Source organism: Panulirus ornatus, chromosome 27, assembly GCF_036320965.1.
Source record: "Panulirus ornatus isolate Po-2019 chromosome 27, ASM3632096v1, whole genome shotgun sequence".
Taxonomy (NCBI): Eukaryota; Metazoa; Arthropoda; class Malacostraca; order Decapoda; family Palinuridae; genus Panulirus; species Panulirus ornatus.
This window is the reverse complement of record NC_092250.1, coordinates 19,771,142-19,791,924: the sequence shown is the minus strand read 5'-3', so window position 1 is coordinate 19,791,924 and position 20,783 is coordinate 19,771,142. Positions and strand designations below refer to the sequence as shown.

The 20,783-nt window shown below is 40.1% G+C and overlaps 1 protein-coding gene across 15 annotated transcripts in view; it reads right to left on the bottom strand.

Moving 5' to 3' along the window:
- Positions 1-20,783, bottom strand: part of Prp40 (pre-mRNA processing factor 40) — a 214,917-nt gene that overhangs the window by 2,408 nt on the left and 191,726 nt on the right. For 9 of the 15 annotated variants that reach the window (XM_071678354.1, XM_071678355.1, XM_071678360.1 and 6 more), the window contains one exon: positions 8,651-8,674. The exons of the other annotated variants lie outside the window; for them this stretch is intronic. In XM_071678354.1, coding sequence (XP_071534455.1) covers positions 8,651-8,674 — 24 coding nt within the window. The remainder of the gene's footprint in view (positions 1-8,650; positions 8,675-20,783) is intronic. 15 annotated transcript variants of the gene reach the window in all.

Below are 20,783 nucleotides of genomic sequence, written 5' to 3'. Positions count from 1 at the left end.
TAGTGCAAGGAAACAGACGAAAGAAATGGCCCAACCCGCCCCCATACACATGTATATACACACACGTCCACACACGCAAATATACATACCTATACATCTCAATGTACACATATATATACACACACGGACACATACATATATACCCATGCACACAATTCACACTGTCTGCCTTTATTCATTCCCATCGCCACCTCACCACACATGGAATACCATCCCCCTCCCCCTCATGTGTGTGGGGTAGCGCTAGGAAAAGACAACAAAGGCCTCATTTGTTCACACTCAGTCTCTAGCTGTCATGCACTAATGCCCGAAACCACAGCTCCGTTTCCACATCCAGGCCCCACACAGCTTTCCATGGTTTACCCCAGACGCTTCACATGCCCTGATTCAATCCACCGACAGCACGTCAACCCCGGTACACCACATCGATCCAATTCACTCTATTCCTTGCCCGCCTTTTACCCTCCTGCATATATATATATATATATATATATATATATTTTTTTTTTTTTTTATACTTTGTCGCTGTCTCCCGCGTTTGCGAGGTAGCGCAAGGAAACAGACGAAAGAAATGGCCCAACCCCCCCATACACATGTACATACACACGTCCACACACGCAAATATACACACCTACACAGCTTTCCATGGTTCACCCCAGACGCTTCACATGCCTTGATTCAATCCACTGACAGCACGTCAACCCCTGTATACCACATCGCTCCAATTCACTCTATTCCTTGCCCTCCTTTCACCCTCCTGCACTAATGCCCGAAACCACAGCTCCCTTTCCACATCCAGGCCCCACACAGCTTTCCATGGTTTACCCTAGACGCTTCACATGCCCTGATTCAATCCACCGACAGCACGTCAACCCCGGTACACCAGATCGATCCAATTCACTCTATTCCTTGCCCGCCTTTTACCCTCCTGCATATATATATATATATATATATATATATATATATATATATATATATATATATATATATATATTTTTTTTTTTTCATACTATTTGCCATTTCCCGCATTAGCGAGGTAGCGTTAAGAACAGAGGACTGGGCCTTTGAGGGAATATCCTCACCTGGCCCCCTTCTCTGTTCCTTCTTTTGGAAAATTAAAAAAAAACGAGAGGGGAGGATTTCCAGCCACCCGCTATAAATATATATATATATATATATATATATATATATATATATATATATATATATATATATATATATATATATATAAGAGAAAGGTGCAAGAGGTGAAAAAAAGGGCAAATGAGAGTTGGGGTGAGAGAGTATCATTAAATTTTAGGGAGAATAAAAAGATGTTCTGGAAGGAGGTAAATAAAGTGCGTAAGACAAGGGAGCAAATGGGAACTTCAGTGAAGGGCGCAAATGGGGAGGTGATAACAAGTAGTGGTGATGTGAGAAGGAGATGGAGTGAGTATTTTGAAGGTTTGTTGAATGTGTTTGATGATAGAGTGGCAGATATAGGGTGTTTTGGTCGAGGTGGTGTGCAAAGTGAGAGGGTTAGGGAAAATGATTTGGTAAACAGAGAAGAGGTAGTAAAAGCTTTGCGGAAGATGAAAGCCGGCAAGGCAGCAGGTTTGGATGGTATTGCAGTGGAAGTTATTAAAAAAGGGGGTGACTGTATTGTTGACTGGTTGGTAAGGTTATTTAATGTATGTATGACTCATGGTGAGGTGCCTGAGGATTGGCGGAATGCGTGCATAGTGCCATTGTACAAAGGCAAAGGGGATAAGAGTGAGTGCTCAAATTACAGAGGTATAAGTTTGTTGAGTATTCCTGGTAAATTATATGGGAGGATATTGATTGAGAGGGTGAAGGCATGTACAGAGCATCAGATTGGGGAAGAGCAGTGTGGTTTCAGAAGTGGTAGAGGATGTGTGGATCAGGTGTTTGCTTTGAAGAATGTATGTGAGAAATACTTAGAAAAGCAAATGGATTTGTATGTAGCATTTATGGATCTGGAGAAGGCATATGATAAGAGTTGATAGAGATGCTCTGTGGAAGGTATTAAGAATATATGGTGTGGGAGGCAAGTTGTTAGAAGCAGTTAAAAGTTTTTATCGAGGATGTAAGGCATGTGTACGTGTAGGAAGAGAGGAAAGTGATTGGTTCTCAGTGAATGTAGGTTTGCGGCAGGGGTGTGTGATGTCTCCATGGTTGTTTAATTTGTTTATGGATGGGGTTGTTAGGGAGGTGAATGCAAGAGTTTTGGAAAGAGGGGCAAGTATGAAGTCTGTTGTGGATGAGAGAGCTTGGGAAGTGAGTCAGTTGTTGTTCGCTGATGATACAGCGCTGGTGGCTGATTCATGTGAGAAACTGCAGAAGCTGGTGACTGAGTTTGGTAAAGTGTGTGAAAGAAGAAAGTTAAGAGTAAATGTGAATAAGAGCAAGGTTATTAGGTACAGTAGGGTTGAGGGTCAAGTCAATTGGGAGGTGAGTTTGAATGGAGAAAAACTGGAGGAAGTGAAGTGTTTTAGATATCTGGGAGTGGATCTGGCAGCGGATGGAACCATGGAAGCGGAAGTGGATCATAGGGTGGGGGAGGGGGCGAAAATTCTGGGAGCCTTGAAGAATGTGTGGAAGTCGAGAACATTATCTCGGAAAGCAAAAATGGGTATGTTTGAAGGAATAGTGGTTCCAACAATGTTGTATGGTTGCGAGGCGTGGGCTATGGATAGAGTTGTGTGCAGGAGGATGGATGTGCTGGAAATGAGATGTTTGAGGACAATGTGTGGTGTGAGGTGGTTTGATCGAGTAAGTAACGTAAGGGTAAGAGAGATGTGTGGAAATAAAAAGAGCGTGGTTGAGAGAGCAGAAGAGGGTGTTTTGAAATGGTTCGGGCACATGGAGAGAATGAGTGAGGAAAGATTGACCAAGAGAATATATGTGTCGGAGGTGGAGGGAACGAGGAGAAGAGGGAGACCAAATTGGAGGTGGAAAGATGGAGTGAAAAAGATTTTGTGTGATCGGGGCCTGAACATGCAGGAGGGTGAAAGGAGGGCAAGGAATAGAGTGAATTGGAGCGATGTGGTATACCGGGTTGACGTGCTGTCAGTGGATTGAATCAAGGCATGTGAAGCGTCTGGGGTAAACCATGGAAAGCTGTGTAGGTATGTATATTTGCGTGTGTGGACGTATGTATATACATGTGTATGGGGGTGGGTTGGGCCATTTCTTTCGTCTGTTTCCTTGCGCTACCTCGCAAACGCGGGAGACAGCGACAAAGCAAAAAAAAAAAAAAATATATATATATATATATATATATATATATATATATATATATATATATATATATATATATATAGATATGGAAAGTTGTGTGGGGCCTGGATGTGGAAAGGGAGCTGTGGTTTCGGGCATTATTGTATGACAGCTAGAGACTGAGTATGAACGAATGGGGCCTTTGTTGTCTTTTCCTAGTGCTACCTCGCACACATGAGGGGGGAGGGGGATGGTATTCCATGTGTGGCGAGGTGGCGATGGGAATGAATAATGGCAGACAGTGTGAATTGTGTGCATGGGTATATATGTATGTGTCTGTGTGTGTATATATATGTGTACATTGAGATGTATAGGTATGTATATATGCGTGTGTGGACGTGTATGTATATACATGTGTATGGGGGTGGGTTGGGCCATTTTTTTTCGTCTGTTTCCTTGCGCTACCTCGCAAACGCGGGAGACAGCGGCAAAAAAAAAAAAAAAAATATATATATATATATATATATATATATATATATATATATATATATATATATATATATATATATATTCCCATGAGTCCACGGGGAAAATGAAACACGAAAAGCTCCCAAGTGCACCCCCGTGCAACAATCACATCATCAGGGGAACACAAGAGAGGAACACAACAGTCAGTTATAAGGACTATAAACATCAAAAGCACTTTTAACCCTTCACTGAGATTGGGGCTTATACAACCCAATAATTTTTTTTCTGATCACTGCAGATGACGCATATACATCAAATGCCTTTGCCTTAACGCAAAATATAAAGCAATCAATGCTTATAGTGGCATCCCCACATATTGTTACTAAATGCTACTACTTGGTATGTATGGAGAGATCAAAAAAAGCTTACAGGGGATCTGTGCCATAATGTTTTGTAAAGCTGTAACACTCATGCAAGATAATAGATATCTATATTTATTTATTATCAATATATTATATATATTATATATCTATATATTATCTATATTTATGGAAAGCTGTGTAGGTATGTATATTTGCGTGTGTGGACGTGTGTATGTACTTGTGTATGGGGGGGGTTGGGCCATTTCTTTCGTCTGTTTCCTTGCGCTACCTCGCAAACGCGGGAGACAGCGACAAAGTATAAAAAAAAAAAAAAAAAAAAAAAAATTTATTTATTAATCATACTTTGTTGCTGTCTCCCATGTTAGCAAGATAGTGCAAGGAAACAGACCATAGAATGGCCCAACCCACCCACACACATATGTATATACATACACGTCCACACAGACACACATATACATACCTATACATTTCAATGTATACATACATATATATATATATATATATATATATATATATATATATATATATATATATATATATATATATATATATACATACACAGACATATACATATATACACATGTACAGAATTCATACTTGCTGTCTTTATTCATTCCCATTACCACCCCACCACACATGGAATGACCACCCCCCCCACATGCGCGCAAGGTAGCGCTAGAAAAAGACAACAAAGGCCACGTTCGTTCACACTCAGTCTCTAGTTGTCATGTATAATGCACCGAAACCACAGCTCCCTTTCCACATCCAGGCCCACAAAACTTTCCATGGTTTACCCCAGACGCTTCACATGCCCTGGTTCAATCCATTAACAGCACATCGACCCCGGTATACTACATCATTCAAAGTCACTCTATTCCTTGCACGCCTTTCACCCTCCTGCACGTTCAGACCCCAATCGCTCAAAATCTTTTTCACTCCATCTCTCCACTTCCAATTTGGTCTCCCACTTTTTGTTCCCTCCACCTCTGACATATATATCCTGTTTGTCAATCTTTCCTCACTCATTCTCTCCATGTGACAAAACCATTCAAAACACCCTCTTCTGCTCTCTCAACCACACTCTTTTTATTACCACACATCTCTCTTACCCTTCCATTACTTACTCATTCAAACCACTTCACACCACATATTGTCCTCAAACATCTCATTTCAACACATCCACCCTCCTCCTCACATCTCTATCTATAGCCCATGCCTCGCAACCATATAACATTGTTGGAACCACTATTCCTTCAAACATACCCATTTTTGCTTTCCGAGATAATGTTCTCACCTTCCACACATTTTTCAACGCTCCCAGAACTTTTGCCTCCTCCCCCACCTTGTGACTCACTTCCGCTTCCATGGTTCTATCTGCTGCCAAATCCACTCCCAGATATCTAAAACACTTCACTTTCTCCAGTTTTTTCCATTCAAACTTACCTCCCAATTGACTTATCCCTCAACCCTACTGTACTTAACAACCTTGCTCTTATTCACATTTACTCTCAGCTTTCTTCTTTTACACACTTTACCAAACTCAGTCACCAGCTTCTGCAGTTCCTCACCTGAATCAGCCATCAGCGCTGTATCATCAGCGAACAACAACTGACTCACTTCCCAAGCTCTCTCATCCACAACAGACTGCATACTTGCCCCTCTCTCCAAAACTCTTGCATTCACCTCCCTAACAACCCCATCCATAAACAGATTTAACAACTTTGGAGACATCACGCACTCCTGCCGCAAACTGACATTCACTGAGAACCAATGAAGATAATAGATATGTGATGAAAAGCCTTTGTAATCATATATGACTGTCCAAAAAAAATTCCAAAAATACCAAACATCTGAAAGTACTCCTGAAGTACCTGATACATATGGCAGTGGAGCAGCACAAGTTCATATAAACACAGCAGATGTAAACAACATTTCATCTGGTTCATTTCCATACACTTTCCTTTACGTCATTATGTTCTGGTTAAATGTAACAACAAAGTTATACAAATATTTGTCTACAATATCTGAGAAGATCCCATTCAGGATATTAGGACTGCTGCAGTGAATTGGCTAACAATAAAGATGACAATGCAACAAGTGTTCCTTTGAAACATAAACCTTGCAGCACTACAGTTTTAAACTGACTTCACTATATTCTTGGAACACTACCTCACAAAATATCTTTGTTATGTGAACTAGGTTTCTGAACACTCTTGCACATGGATAATGCAATATGAGTCTTCCTGAATACTTATGATAGTGTCCTCTTGAGACAATATGCATTAATATATTTATTTTATTATTTATTTATTTTGCTTTGTCGCTGTCTCCCACTTTAGCGAGGTAGCGATTATTAATATCTTTGAAAATTCATTAAAAATCCATTTTTGGATCTACAGACACATTTCATAGTTCCATGTTCAAACTAACCTTTTCAGGAGAGTGAATTACAGGTATTAGAAGAATAGGAAAACATAGAAATTTTGCATGACTATAATTTTCTTTTCATACTTGATCACTCTTTTCTGCATTAGATGGGTACTCCCAGGAGCAGACAAAAAAAGGACACAACCACTCAAATCCATTCTCAAGCTGTCATGTGTAATGCATCGAAACTGTAGATGACAGTGACAAATTGGATGTGAGCAGATGTGGCCTTTCTTTGTCTGTTCCAGACACTACCTCACTAATGCAGGAAATGGCGATCAAGTATGAATAAAATTATCATGAATATTAACAGTAGCTGTCAATAGACTGAACCAAGGCATGTGAAGCATCTGAGGTAAACAATGAAAAGGTCTGTGGGGCCTGGATGTGGATAGGGAGCTGTGGTTTTGGTGCATTACACATGACAGCTAGAGACTGAGTGTGATTGAATGTGGCCTTTTTTTTTCTGTTTTCCTGGTGCTACCTCACTGAAACGAGGTCTCAGCGATCCTATTTCCTGTGTGGCAGGGTGGCGACAGGAATGGATGAAGGCAAGCAAGTATGAATATGTACATGAGTATATATGTATATGTCTGTGTATGCATATGTATGTATATGTTGATATGTATATGCATGTATATGTACATGTATGGGCATTTATATATACATATGTGTATATGAATGGATGGGCCGTTCATCATCTGTTTCCGGCACTACCTTGCCGATGCGGGAAACAGCAGTTAAGTATAATAAATGAATAAATATCAACAGTAGCAATCAAAACTCACTTAATAGAGGTGAATTTGGGAAATGATTTAATAACTGGTTGATAAAAGTATTATACAGCAATCAATTATGAACAAATGCATGTGAATAACAACGATAAGACCATAAACAAGGTAACACGATAATTATCATAAACATTTACATGCTGATGGTGGTACATATCTCAACAAGCTCACTATGTTGCTGATGTAGGTACATATGGTGTGTATAATATTAAATAATCATTTATGAACAAAACCTGAAAAAAAGAACAAGACCAAAAACAGCATCACAAATCAGTAACTATTGTAAACACTTAGGGTGTACATGCCTCATTCACCTCATGGGGAAAGGGCTCACCTCCTCATGTGTGGCATTGTTAATTCAGTTTTCTAATTCCAGAATTCTTTATCTTGATTGAAATAACTGCTCACAGTTTTCAGGTAAGAAATGAGCTTTAATATGGTTCTTTAAATTTCCAGTTTCAGAAATCTCTTACAACTGCCCAATACTTTCAAGCAAAAATTTGCCTATATTGGTTGTTAACAATTTTCACTGACTCTTCATAATGTAAAGTGAATATCTTGAGTGAATATGTAAGATATAAAAGCCCTTAACCTCCATATGATACTAAAATTTGCCTTTCACCAGTATTGGCCATTTGTGAATCATGTACTCCCCAACCTCACAAATAATCAATAGCTCACTGTATCATGAACTGTAAACCTACCCATAAACTAGTTCTTTGCATGAAAAAAAAAATCAATAAATGAAAAAACTTTCCCAGCCTAGCTGCAGATATTATAAGTCTATTCTATACCAACAACACATGCAAAAAAGCATAGGCCAAAACTGCAACATGTTAAAGTACAATCACATTACTACTGTAAATCAAGTGTTTAGTTCTGTATAGCATCTGCTTAAAACCTTTTCTAGTCCTATTTCAGTTGCAAGACACAAAATAACTGCCTTTTTATCATATAAAAGTACTCTATTCACTATAACTTACTCTTTTATTTAGTACTTTAATAAAGTTACTCATTCAAAGATTTGACACTGTTATTGTTAATATATCTGAAAAGTACTAAAAATCTAAACCTGAAGGATGTACTACTAAAGCAATGAATGAGATGGGGAGAAAAAAGTTTAAGAAAAAACCACACACTACACACATTGGAAAGTACTACCCACTGAACATCAAAAACATCGGAAAGTGCTATCCACTGAACATCAAAAACAATGACAATGTCAGCAAAAGAAGCACCACAGCAAGATTAACATAAATGAGATTCAACAGAAAAGTGTGTGGCGATCAATATATGCACAAAAGCAAGACAATACACAACAGGGTCATCCACAGTATTTTACTTTTAAAATCCATCACTTACCTCATATGAGAACTTCTGTAAGAGCTTGAAATGAAAAAAAAAATAGTATTACATCAAGGATAACTAATAAGAAATGCAATCCATCCCTTTACATGTAAACTGTAAGAAAATCTATCTATCTATATATTCACCTTTCCTTTACCAAACACCTATCTCTACAGCAAAGTAGCTTATGCATTATGTACCAACAAATTATTACTGGAAAGAGAATTTATCATTTATCATCAGCTTTATCACTTTTGCCTCCCATTAATTCCTGAAAATGCTCCATCTTATACATATGCAGATCTATTTTTATATCTACTATACTTACCAAACACCTATCTCTACAGCAAAGTAGCTTATGCATTATGTACTACCAAATCATTACTGGAAAATGAATTTATCATTTATCATCAACTTTATCACTTTTGCCTCCCATTAATTCCTGAAAAAGCTCCATTTTATATAAATACATATCTATTTTTATATCTATTATACTTAGTCGCTGTCTCCCACATTAGCGAGGTAGCGCAGGGAAACAGACTAAAGATAGCCCAACCCACCCACATACACATGTATATACATAACGCCCACACACGCACATATACATACCTATGCATTTCAACTTATACATACATATACATACACAGACTTTTTTTTTTTTTTCTTTTTGCTTTGTCGCTGTCTCCCGCGTTTGCGAGGTAGCGCAAGGAAACAGACGAAAGAAATGGCCCGACCCACCCCCATACACATGCCTTGATTCTATCCACTGACAGCACGTCAACCCCGGTATACCACATCGCTCCAATTCACTCTATTCTTTGCCCTCCTTTCACCCTCCTGCATGTTCAGGCCCTGATCACACAAAATCTTTTTCACTCCATCTTTCCACCACCAATTTGGTCTCCCTCTTCTCCTCGTTCCCTCCACCTCCGACACATATATCCTCTTGGTCAATCTTTCCTCACTCATTCTCTCCATGTGACCAAACCATTTCAAAACACCCTCTTCTGCTCTCTCAACCACACTCTTTTTATTTCCACACATCTCTCTTACCCTTACGTTACTTACTCGATCAAACCACCTCACACCACACATTGTCCTCAAACATCTCATTTCCAGCACATCCATCCTCCTGCGCACAACTCTATCCATAGTCCACGCCTCGCAACCATACAACATTGTTGGAACCACTATTCCTTCAAACATACCCATTTTAGCTTTCCGAGATAATGTTCTCGACTTCCACACATTCTTCAAGGCTCCCAGAATTTTCGCCCCCTCCCCCACCCTATGATCCACTTCTGCTTCCATGGTTCCATCCGCTGCCAGATCCACTCCCAGATATCTAAAACACTTCACTTCCTCCAGTTTTTCTCCATTCAAACTCACCTCCCAATTGAATTGACCTTCAACCCTACTGTACCTAATAACATTGCTCTTATTCACATTTACTCTTAACTTTCTTCTTTCACACACTTTACCAAACTCAGTCACCAGCTTCTGCAGTTTCTCACATGAATCAGCCACCAGCGCTGTATCATCAGCGAACAACAACTGACTCACTTCCCAAGCTCTCTCATCCCCAACAGACTTCATACTTGCCCCTCTTTCCAAAACTCTTGCATTCACCTCCCTAACAACCCCATCCATAAACAAATTAAACAACCATGGAGACATCACACACCCCTGCCGCAAACCTACATTCACTGAGAACCAATCACTTTCCTCTCTTCCTACACGTACACATGCCTTACATCCTCGATAAAAACTTTTCACTGCTTCTAACAACTTGCCTCCCACACCATATATTCTTAATACCTTCCACAGCAATTCTCTATCAACTCTATCATATGCCTTCTCCAGATCCATAAATGCTACATACAAATCCATTTGCTTTTCTAAGTATTTCTCACATACATTCTTCAAAGCAAACACCTGATCCACACATCCTCTACCACTTCTGAAACCACACTGCTCTTCCCCAATCTGATGCTCTGTACATGCCTTCACCCTCTCAATCAATACCCTCCCATATATATATATATATATATATATATATATATATATATGGAGCGGGGGGCTGGAAATCCTCCCCTCTCGTTTTTTGTTTTTTTTTCTTTTTTTTTTTTTTCCCCAAAAGAAGGAAGAGAGAATTGGGCCAGGTGAGGGTATTCCCTCAAAGGCCTAGTCCTCTGTTCTTAATGCTACCTCGCTAATGCGGGAAATGGCGAATAGTTTGAAAGAAAGATATATATATATATATATATACATGTACATATTCATACTTGCTGCCTTCATCCATTCCTGCCGCCATCTCGCCACACATGAAATAGCATCCCCCCTACCCCCGCAAGTGCGCAATGTAGCGATAGGAAAAGACAAAAGACAACAAAGGCCACATTTGTTCACACTCAGTCTCTAGCTGTCATGTGTGATGCACCAAAACCACAGCTCCCTTTCCACATCCAGGCCCCACAAAACTTTCCATGGTTTACCCCAGACGCTTCACATGCCCTGGTTCAATCCAATGACAGCATGTCCACATCGGTATACCACATTGTTACAATTCACCCTTTTCCTTGCATGCCCTTCACCCTCCTGTAAGTTCAGGCCCCGATCGCTCAAAATCTTTTTCATTCCATCCTTCCACCTCTAATTTGGTCTCCAACTTCTCCTCATTCCCTTTACCTCTGACACATATATCCTCTTTGTCAATCTTTCCTCACTCATTCTCTCCATATGACCAAACCATTTCAATACACCCTCTTCTGCTTTCTCAAAAACACTTTTTTTATCACCCCACAATTCTCTTACCCTTTCGTTACTTACTTGATCAAACCACCTCACACCACATACTGTCCTCAAACACCTCATTTCCAACACATCCACCCTCCTAGGAACAACCTTATCTACAGCTCATATCTCACACCCATATAACATTGTTGGAACCACTATTCCTTCAAACATACCCATTTTTGCTCTCCGAGATAATGTTCTCGCCTTCCACACATTCTTCAACGCTCCCAGAACCTTTGCCCCCTCCCCCAACCCATGACTCACTTCCATTTCCATGGTTCCATCTGCTGCTAAATCCACTACCAGATATCAAAGACACTTCACTTCTTCCAGTTTTTCTCCATTCAAGCTTACCTCCCAATTAACTTGTCCCTCAACCCTACTGAACCTAATAACCTTGCTCTTATTCACATTTACTCTCAGCTTTCTTCTTTCACACACTTTACCTAACTCAGTCACCAACTTTTGCAGTTTCTCACCGGAATCACCCACCAGCACTGTATCATCAGTGAACAACAACTGACTCACTTCCCACCCCCTCTCATCCACAACAGACTACATACTTCCCCCTCACTCCAAAACTCTTGCATTCACCTTCCTAACAACCCCATCCATAAACAAACTGAACAACCATGGAGACATCACGCACCCCTGCCACAAACCGACATTCACTGGAAACCAATCACTTTCCTCTCTTCCTACTTGTACATATGCCTTACATCCTTGGTAAAAACTTTTCATTGCCTCTAGCAACTTACCTACCACACCATATACTCTTAATACCTTCCACTAAGCATCTCTATCAACCCTATCATATGCCTTTTCCAGATACTAAAAATGCTATATACAAATCAATCTGTTTTTCTAGGTATTTCTCACATACATTCTTCAAAGCAAACACCTGATCCACGCATCCTCTACCACTTCTGAAACCACACTGCTCTTCCCCAATCTGATGCTCTGTACATGCCTTTACCCTCTCAATCAATACCCTCCAATATAATTTCCCAGGAATACTCAACAAACTTATACCTCTGTAATTTGAACACTTACATCCAGGCCCCATAGACCTTTCCATGGTTTACCTCAGACACTTCACATGCCCTGGTTCAATCCATTGACAGCACGATGACCCCAGTATACCACATCGTTCCAATTCACTCTATTCCTTGCATGCCTTTCACCCTCCTGTATGTTTAGGACCTGATCGCTCAAAATATTTTTCACTCCATCCTCCCATCTCCAATTCGATCTCCCGCTTCTCCTCCCCTCCACCTCTAACCCATATATCCTCTGCAAATCTTTCCTCACACATTCTCTCCAAGTGTCCAAACCATTTCAACACATCCTCTTCTGCTCTCTCAACCACACTTTTTTTATTACCACATATCTATCTTACTCTTACATCACTTACTCAATCAAACCACCTCACGCCACATATTGCCCTCAAGCATTTCATTTCCAACACATCCACCTTCCTCCACACAATCCTATCTAAAGCCCATGCCTCACAACCATATAAAGTTGTATATATTTCTATCTTTTATTTATTTTGCTTTGTTGCTGTCTCCTGCGTTAGCAAGGTAGCGCAAGGAAACAGACAAAAGAGTGGCCCAACCCACCAACATACACATGTATATACATACACACCCACACATGCAAATATACATACCAATACATCTCAACATATACATACATATACACACACAGACATATACATATATACACATGTACATAATTCATACTGTCAGCCTTTATCCATTCCCATCGCCATCCTGCCACACATAAAATAACAACCCCCTCCCCCCCTCATGTGCGCGAGGTAGCGCTAGGAAGACAACAAAGGCCCCATATGTTCACACTCAGTCTGTAGCTGTCATGTAATAATGCACCAAAACCACAGCTCCCTTTCCACATCCAGGCCCCAGAGAACTTTCCATGGTTTACCCCAGACGCTTCACATGCCCTGGTTCAATCTATTGACAGCACGTCGACACCGGTATACCACATCGTTCCAATTCACTCTATTCCTTGCATGCCTTTCACCCTCCTGCATGTTCAGGCCTCAATCACTCAAAATCTTTTTCACTCCATCTTTCCACCTCTAATTTGGTCTCCCACTTCTCCTCGTTCCCTTCACCTCTAACACATATGTCCTTTTGGTCAATCTTTCCTCACTCATTCTCTCCATGTGACCAAACCATTTCAATACACCCTCTTCTGCTCTCTCAACCACACTCTTTTTATTACCACACATCTCTCTTACCCTTTCATTACTTACTCGATCAAACTACCTCACATCACATATTGTCCTCATACATCTCATTTTCAGCACATCCACCCTCCTGCGCACAACTCTATCCATAACCCACGCCTCACAACCATACAACATTGTTGGAACCACTATTCCTTCAAACATACCCATTTTTGCTTTCCGAGATAATGTTCTCGACCTCCACACATTCTTCAAGGCTCCCAGGATTTTCGCCCCCTCCCCCACCCTATGATTCACTTCTGCTTCCATGGTTCCATCCGCTGCCAGTTCCACTTCCAGATATCTAAAACACTTTACTTCCTCCAGTTTTTCTCCATTCAAACTTACCTCCCAATTGACTTGACCCTCAACCCTACTGTACCTAACAGCCTTGCTCTTATTCACATTTACTCTTAACTTTCTTCTTTCACACACTTTACCAAACTCAGTCACCAGCTTCTGCAGTTTCTCACATGAATCAGCCACCAGTGCTGTATCATCAGCAAACAACAACTGACTCACTTCCCAAGCTCTCTCATCCACAACAGACTTCATACTTGCCCCTCTTTCCAATATTTATCACAGTGCAATGAAATCTTAGCTTTTTGGAGAAAATATTACTTTCACTAATTCTACATAAGTTAGATTCCATGTCAGTGAGGAAAGAACATTACAATACATAAAAGTTTACTCATGATGCAGTAGAGATGTTTCTTGGGAAAAAGTCTAAATATTTCATTCCATATGTATCTGTAGGTACAGTAGGGTTGAGTCAATTGGGAGGTGAGTTTGAATGGAGAAAAACTGGAGGAAGTAAAGTGTTTTAGATATCTGGAAGTGGAACTGGCAGCGGATGGAACCATGGAAGCAGAAGTGAATCATAGGGTGGGGGAGGGGGCGAAAATCCTGGGAGCCTTGAAGAATGTGTGGAGGTCGAGAACATTATCTCGGAAAGCAAAAATGGGTATGTTTGAAGGAACAGTGGTTCCAACAATGTTGTATGGTTGCGAGGCGTGGGCTATGGATAGAGTTGTGCGCAGGAGGATGGATGTGCTGGAAATGAGATGTTTGAGGACAATGTGTGGTGTGAGGTGGTTTGATCGAGTAAGTAACGTAAGGGTAAGAGAGATGTGTGGAAATAAAAAGAGCGTGGTTGAGAGAGCAGAAGAGGGTGTTTTGAAATGGTTTGGGCACATGGAGAGAATGAGTGAGGAAAGATTGACCAAGAGGATATATGTGTCGGAGGTGGAGGGAACGAGGAGAAGTGGGAGACCAAATTGGAGGTGGAAAGATGGAGTGAAAAAGATTTTGTGTGATCGGGGCCTGAACATGCAGGAGGGTGAAAGGAGGGCAAGGAATAGAGTGAATTGGATCGATGTGGTATACCGAGGTTGACGTGCTGTCAGTGGATTGAATCAGGGCATGTGAAGCGTCTGGGGTAAACCATGGAAAGCTGTGTAGGTATGTATATTTGCGTGTGTGGACGTATGTACATACATGTGTATGGGGGTGGGTTGGGCCATTTCTTTCGTCTGTTTCCTTGCGCTACCTCGCAAACGCGGGAGACAGCGACAAAGCAAAAAAAAAAAAAAAAAAAATGTATCTGTAGTGAAATAAAACATTAATCTGTACAACATATCAATATATACAACATTACAACATAAGAATACAGTACAGGCTGAGCATCCCTAATCCAAAAATCGAAAATCTGTAATGCTCCAAAACCCAAAACTTTTTGGGTGGTGACATGACTCAACCAGTAGTACAATACTTTTTGTGAACAAAAATCATACTGTACTTACCAGAGAAGTTGCTGGTGACTGTAAGCATTGGTAAAACTAACTCCAGTAAATCTAATAACTGCTTAATCAGGTTTTGGGTATCTGATAGACAGATTTCCAATATATATAGTATTTGATATAGCATGGGTTCACTGTATGTGAACACGAGACCTAATAATGATGGTATTATCAGTCCCTATCATCTTAGTGTATTCAATGACACCCATACATGAACTTCTCATGACTCCATCATCATGAGAATTGGAGTTCCCCAAGTAAATCACTTTATAATTGAAATCCCCAATTATCAGTACTTTACTATCTCTCCTAAGACTGTGTTTTACTTTTACTGCTTCATGTACAATCGTGACTGTTCCCTCAATGCAGCACTATAATAATACATTTGTTTTCAACAGTTAAAACTATTTTCAGAATTCAAAAATATCATCACAACTATGCACTTATTTCCCACAATTTCTCTTCCCATCATGTAGTGTCTGAATGGGCCATCTTATGATATTTCCTAAGTCTTATGGCTATCTCTTGTTAAGAAGGAAAATCTTTCTCCTATGTTCTCTCTTCCTCTCTTAGTAGCATGTATCCCTCAGGGCAAAACTGGCAAGATGTTATCTCTTTAATAAGCTCCACAACTCCATCAATAACAGGCCCACTTTCCCTTAGGCAATCACCAAATTCCAGTTCTTTGCCAATGACTTGTAAACCATCAGTATTTTGCATACATTACTTTCTGTCTGACATAACCATCGCCCAAAATTCCTGTCCTTTCTCCCGTGATGAAGGAGCTGTTCTGTCCCCTTGGCTCATCTGGAGTAACCTGTTATCATGCATGATGACTCTTGCTTTTCTTCCTTGCTTCCTTTGGTCTATCGTATCTAAATGAAACATAATCATAACTGGTCATCTCTTCTTTTATAAGAGAATCTGTCTGGCAATTTCATAGCCTCCATTAATCTTTTAAAGAGCACCCCTTCTTTCTTTTCAGTTTCTTCTTCATCTGGTGAACAATCTTTTTTGTATATAGTGATCATAATAATGGCAAAAATGCCCCAATCTAGGTCATTGGGTGAAGAAATAATAAATCAGGGCTTTGCAGGTGTTTGTAGTTCTGACTCTTGAAGTTAGAAAAGATAAAGACAAAAGGAAGATAGTTTCCCAGCTTAGTTGTTTCTGGGAAGGACACCAAAACAGGAAATCCTTGAGCAGCCCATCTCCACACAGAAACTGTAAGAAACAGCAGCCAAATGTATGCAAAAATAATCAGTGTTGTACATCTAACAACTCTGTGCTTTACAATTCTTTCTAATTCTAATTCCAACCAAATTTTTGCTAACTCCTTCTATGTTGCTCTGTCAGCCTGTCAACTACTGACTTTCTCTAAAATCTCCAGTTTAGTTAATAAGCACTGATCCTGTATGCTCTGCAGTTTTCTAAACCTTTCATCAACCAGGCCTTAGATTTCCTTGATTACTCCATCTCTTAAAAGTAGATTTCATTTTTCCTTGTATAGTTTCACTCAATTTTCTATGCACCTCTGTTTGTATGTCCTTACATCTCTGTTCCCTGCATCAATCTTCATGCTGTGAGTTCAATGATCAGCTCACGAAATTGCTCCAGCTCCTAATCCCTGCCTACTATTTTCCACAGATTATTTGTTATATGCATTTTTCTTTTCTTAATAGCCTCTATGACTTTTAGAAAACACCAGTCCAACAATTTCACTTTATAGTGATTTCATCCTCTTTCCTCCAGATATAAACTTTCTGAATCCCGTCAACTAATTTGATTTACATTCATATTCACCAATGATTTTTCCAATGAGAGTTCCTCTCTCACCTAACAGCATTTTTCATCATCTTTTACAAGACTCCTCAGATTCTTTATTTCCTCTAAACTTCTAATCCCATTTTTCAATAATTTCAAATAACATTAAGCTTTTGTTCTTTGGCAATTCATGCTATATTTCTATTTCTATTGGGTGTGATTTCTGTTTGTGTGTTTAACACTTGTTTTACCCCATCTCTTAACCTTGTACATATGTAATATTTTTTTACTTCTATGCATCTAAACACACACACACACACACATTAACTCAGTACATGACAACAGAGAACGTTAGAGGGGCCATTACTCTTGCTGATCCAAACAAATGATTTGCCTAAATGGTTGGACTGTATATATTTGCAGATGATGCAAAGGTCATGAGGAAAATGAAAAGTGAGGAGGATTGCATCAATTCAAAGGGGACCCAAACAGACTTCAAAGATGGTCACATACATGGATGATGAAATTTAACCCAAGCAGATGTGAAGTAATGAAGATGGGACAAAGTGAAAGAAGATATCAATGTGATGACTATCTATTAGAAAAAAAAATCAGGATTCTGTGTGAAACAGACTTGGGAGTAAACATAATTCCTAACCTGATGCCGCAGTCCCATATTAGGAGATTTGTTAATGACACAAACAGTCTGCCAGCAAATATCAGAATAGCTTTCATGTACTGAATAAGGAAAAATCTAGCAAGCTGTCCACTTCTTATATAGGGATAAAACTAGAATATGCATCTGAAGTTTGGTTATTGCACCAAAGTAATAAAAAAATAGCTGATTGAGAAGGTCCAGAGAATGGCAACAAAGATAGCATGAGTTAAGACAGATGAGGTACCAGGAAAGGCTAAAGGCTTTAGAACTCTGCACCATACATGAGAGAGAACTAACAGGTGACCTGATCACAACCTTTAAGTTTTTAAAACAATTCAAAGACACAAACAGTGAACAGTTCTTCAGGAGATGTAGGATAGAGCAATCAGAGGACATAAAATCAAATTATGCAAGATACTTGTTAAAAAACTTGTAAAGAAGTACTTTTATAGTACAAGAGTAGTGGATGAATGGAATAACACGACTGAGGCCATAGTTAATGCAGCGAACATACATAAATCTAAGGTGTTTGATACAGAATGTTCAAGAGATGGGGCCCCAAGAATGTAAACTTCCTCCCTGTTCATGGTAGAGTAGAACCTGGGTTGGGTGTGGGCTACCTGTTACACCCTGAATTCGAACCCCCGCAAGCCTGTTCTGACTTATGCTTAATAATGCTAACCACTGCACCATGAGGCCATTTTTCTATTTAATTTTTTCTTTATCTTTTTTTTTGTGTGTGTGCTATGGGGAAAGTGTTTCACAGTATTGTTACACCATCTCATTATTTCACAACAGTCTTGTTCTTTTGGTTTTATGTGTGTATACAAACACACAAACACAAACCCCAGCCTATGCCATGTATCCATTTATCAACCAGCCCCATGACAAGGAGGAAAACCTAGGTTAGGTTTAGACTGACTGCCACACCCAGGACTGGAGCCCAAAGGAGCCCATGCCAACTAATGTTTAATAAATATTACCTATTTGTACTGTTTGGGGTGGGAGTTTTACACTCGTGAACTTTCTCCACCATCATACAACTTTTGTAAACTCTCTACATTCACAATTTCGTAATTCAATGTACTCCATTCTTCCACTACTCTCATACTAAAAAAAAAAAAGCTTTAGATATCTTATTTAGTTTTTTTTTTGTTTTTTTTTTTTTTGCTTTGTCGCTGTCTCCCGCGTTTGTGAGGTAGTGCAAGGAAACAGACGAAAGAAATGGCCCAACCCACCCCCATACACATGTATATACATACGTCCACACACGCAAATATACATACCTACACAGCTTTCCATGGTTTACCCCAGACGCTTCACATGCCCTGTTTTAATCCACTGACAGCACGTCAACCCCGGTATTCCACATCGATCCAATTCACTCTATTCCTTGCCCTCCTTTCACCCTCCTGCATGTTCAGGCCCCAACCACAAAAAATCTTTTTCACTCCATCTTTCCACCTCCAATTTGGTCTCCCACTTCTCCTCGTTCCCTCCACCTCCGACACATATATCCTCTTGGTCAATCTTTCCTCACTCATTCTCTCCATGTGCCCAAACCATTTCAAAACACCCTCTTCTGCTCTCTCAACCATGCTCTTTTTATTTCCACACATCTCTCTTACCCTTACATTACTTACTCGATCAAACCACCTCACACCACACATTGTCCTCAAACATCTCATTTCCAGCACATCCATCCTCCTGCGCACAACTCTATCCATAGCCCACGCCTCGCAACCATACAACATTGTTGGAACCACTATTCCTTCAAACATACCCATTTTTGCTTTCCGAGATAATGTTCTCGACTTCCACACATTCTTCAAGGCTCCCAGGATTTTCGCCCCCTCCCCCAACCTATGATCCACTTCCGCTTCCATGGTTCCATCCGCTGCCAGATCCACTCCCAGATATCTAAAACACTTTACTTCCTCCAGTTTTTCTCCATTCAAACTTACCTCCCAATTGACTTGATCCTCAACCCTACTGTACCTAATAACCTTGCTCTTATTCACATTTACTCTTAACTTTCTTCTTTCACACACTTTACCAAACTCAGTCACCAGCTTCTGCAGTTTCTCACATGAATCAGCCACCAGCCCTGTATCATCAGCGAACAACAACTGAATCACTTCCCAAGCTCTCTCATCCACAACAACAGACTTCATACTTGCCCCTCTTTCCAAAACTCTTGCATTCACCTCCCTAACAACCCCATCCATAAACAAATTAAACAACCATGGAGACATCACACACCCCTGCCGCAAACCTACATTCACTGAGAACCAATCACTTTCCTCTCTTCCTACACATACACATGCCTTACATCCTCGATAAAAACTTTTCACTGCTTCTAACAACTTGCCTCCCACACCATATATTCTCAATACCTTCCACAGAACATCTCTATCCACTCTCTCATATGCCTTCTCCAGATCCATAAATGCTACATACAAATCCATTTGCTTTTCTAAGTATTTCTCACATACATTCTTCAAAGTAAACACCTGATCCACACATCCTCTACCACTTCTGAAACCACACTGCTCTTCCCAATCTGATGCTCTGTACATGCCTTCACCCTCTCAATCAATACCCTCCCATTTAATTTACCAGGAATACTCAACAAACTTATACCTCTGTAATTTGAGCACTCACTCTTATCCCCTTTGCCTTTGTACAATGGCACTATGCATGCATTCTGCCAATCCTCAGGCACCTCACCATGAGTCATACATACATTAAATAACCTTACCAACCAGTTGATAATACAGTCACCCCCTTTTTTAATAAATTCTACTGCAATACCATCCAAACCTGCTGCCTTGCCGGCTTTCATCTTCCGCAAAGCTTTTACTACCTCTTCTCTGT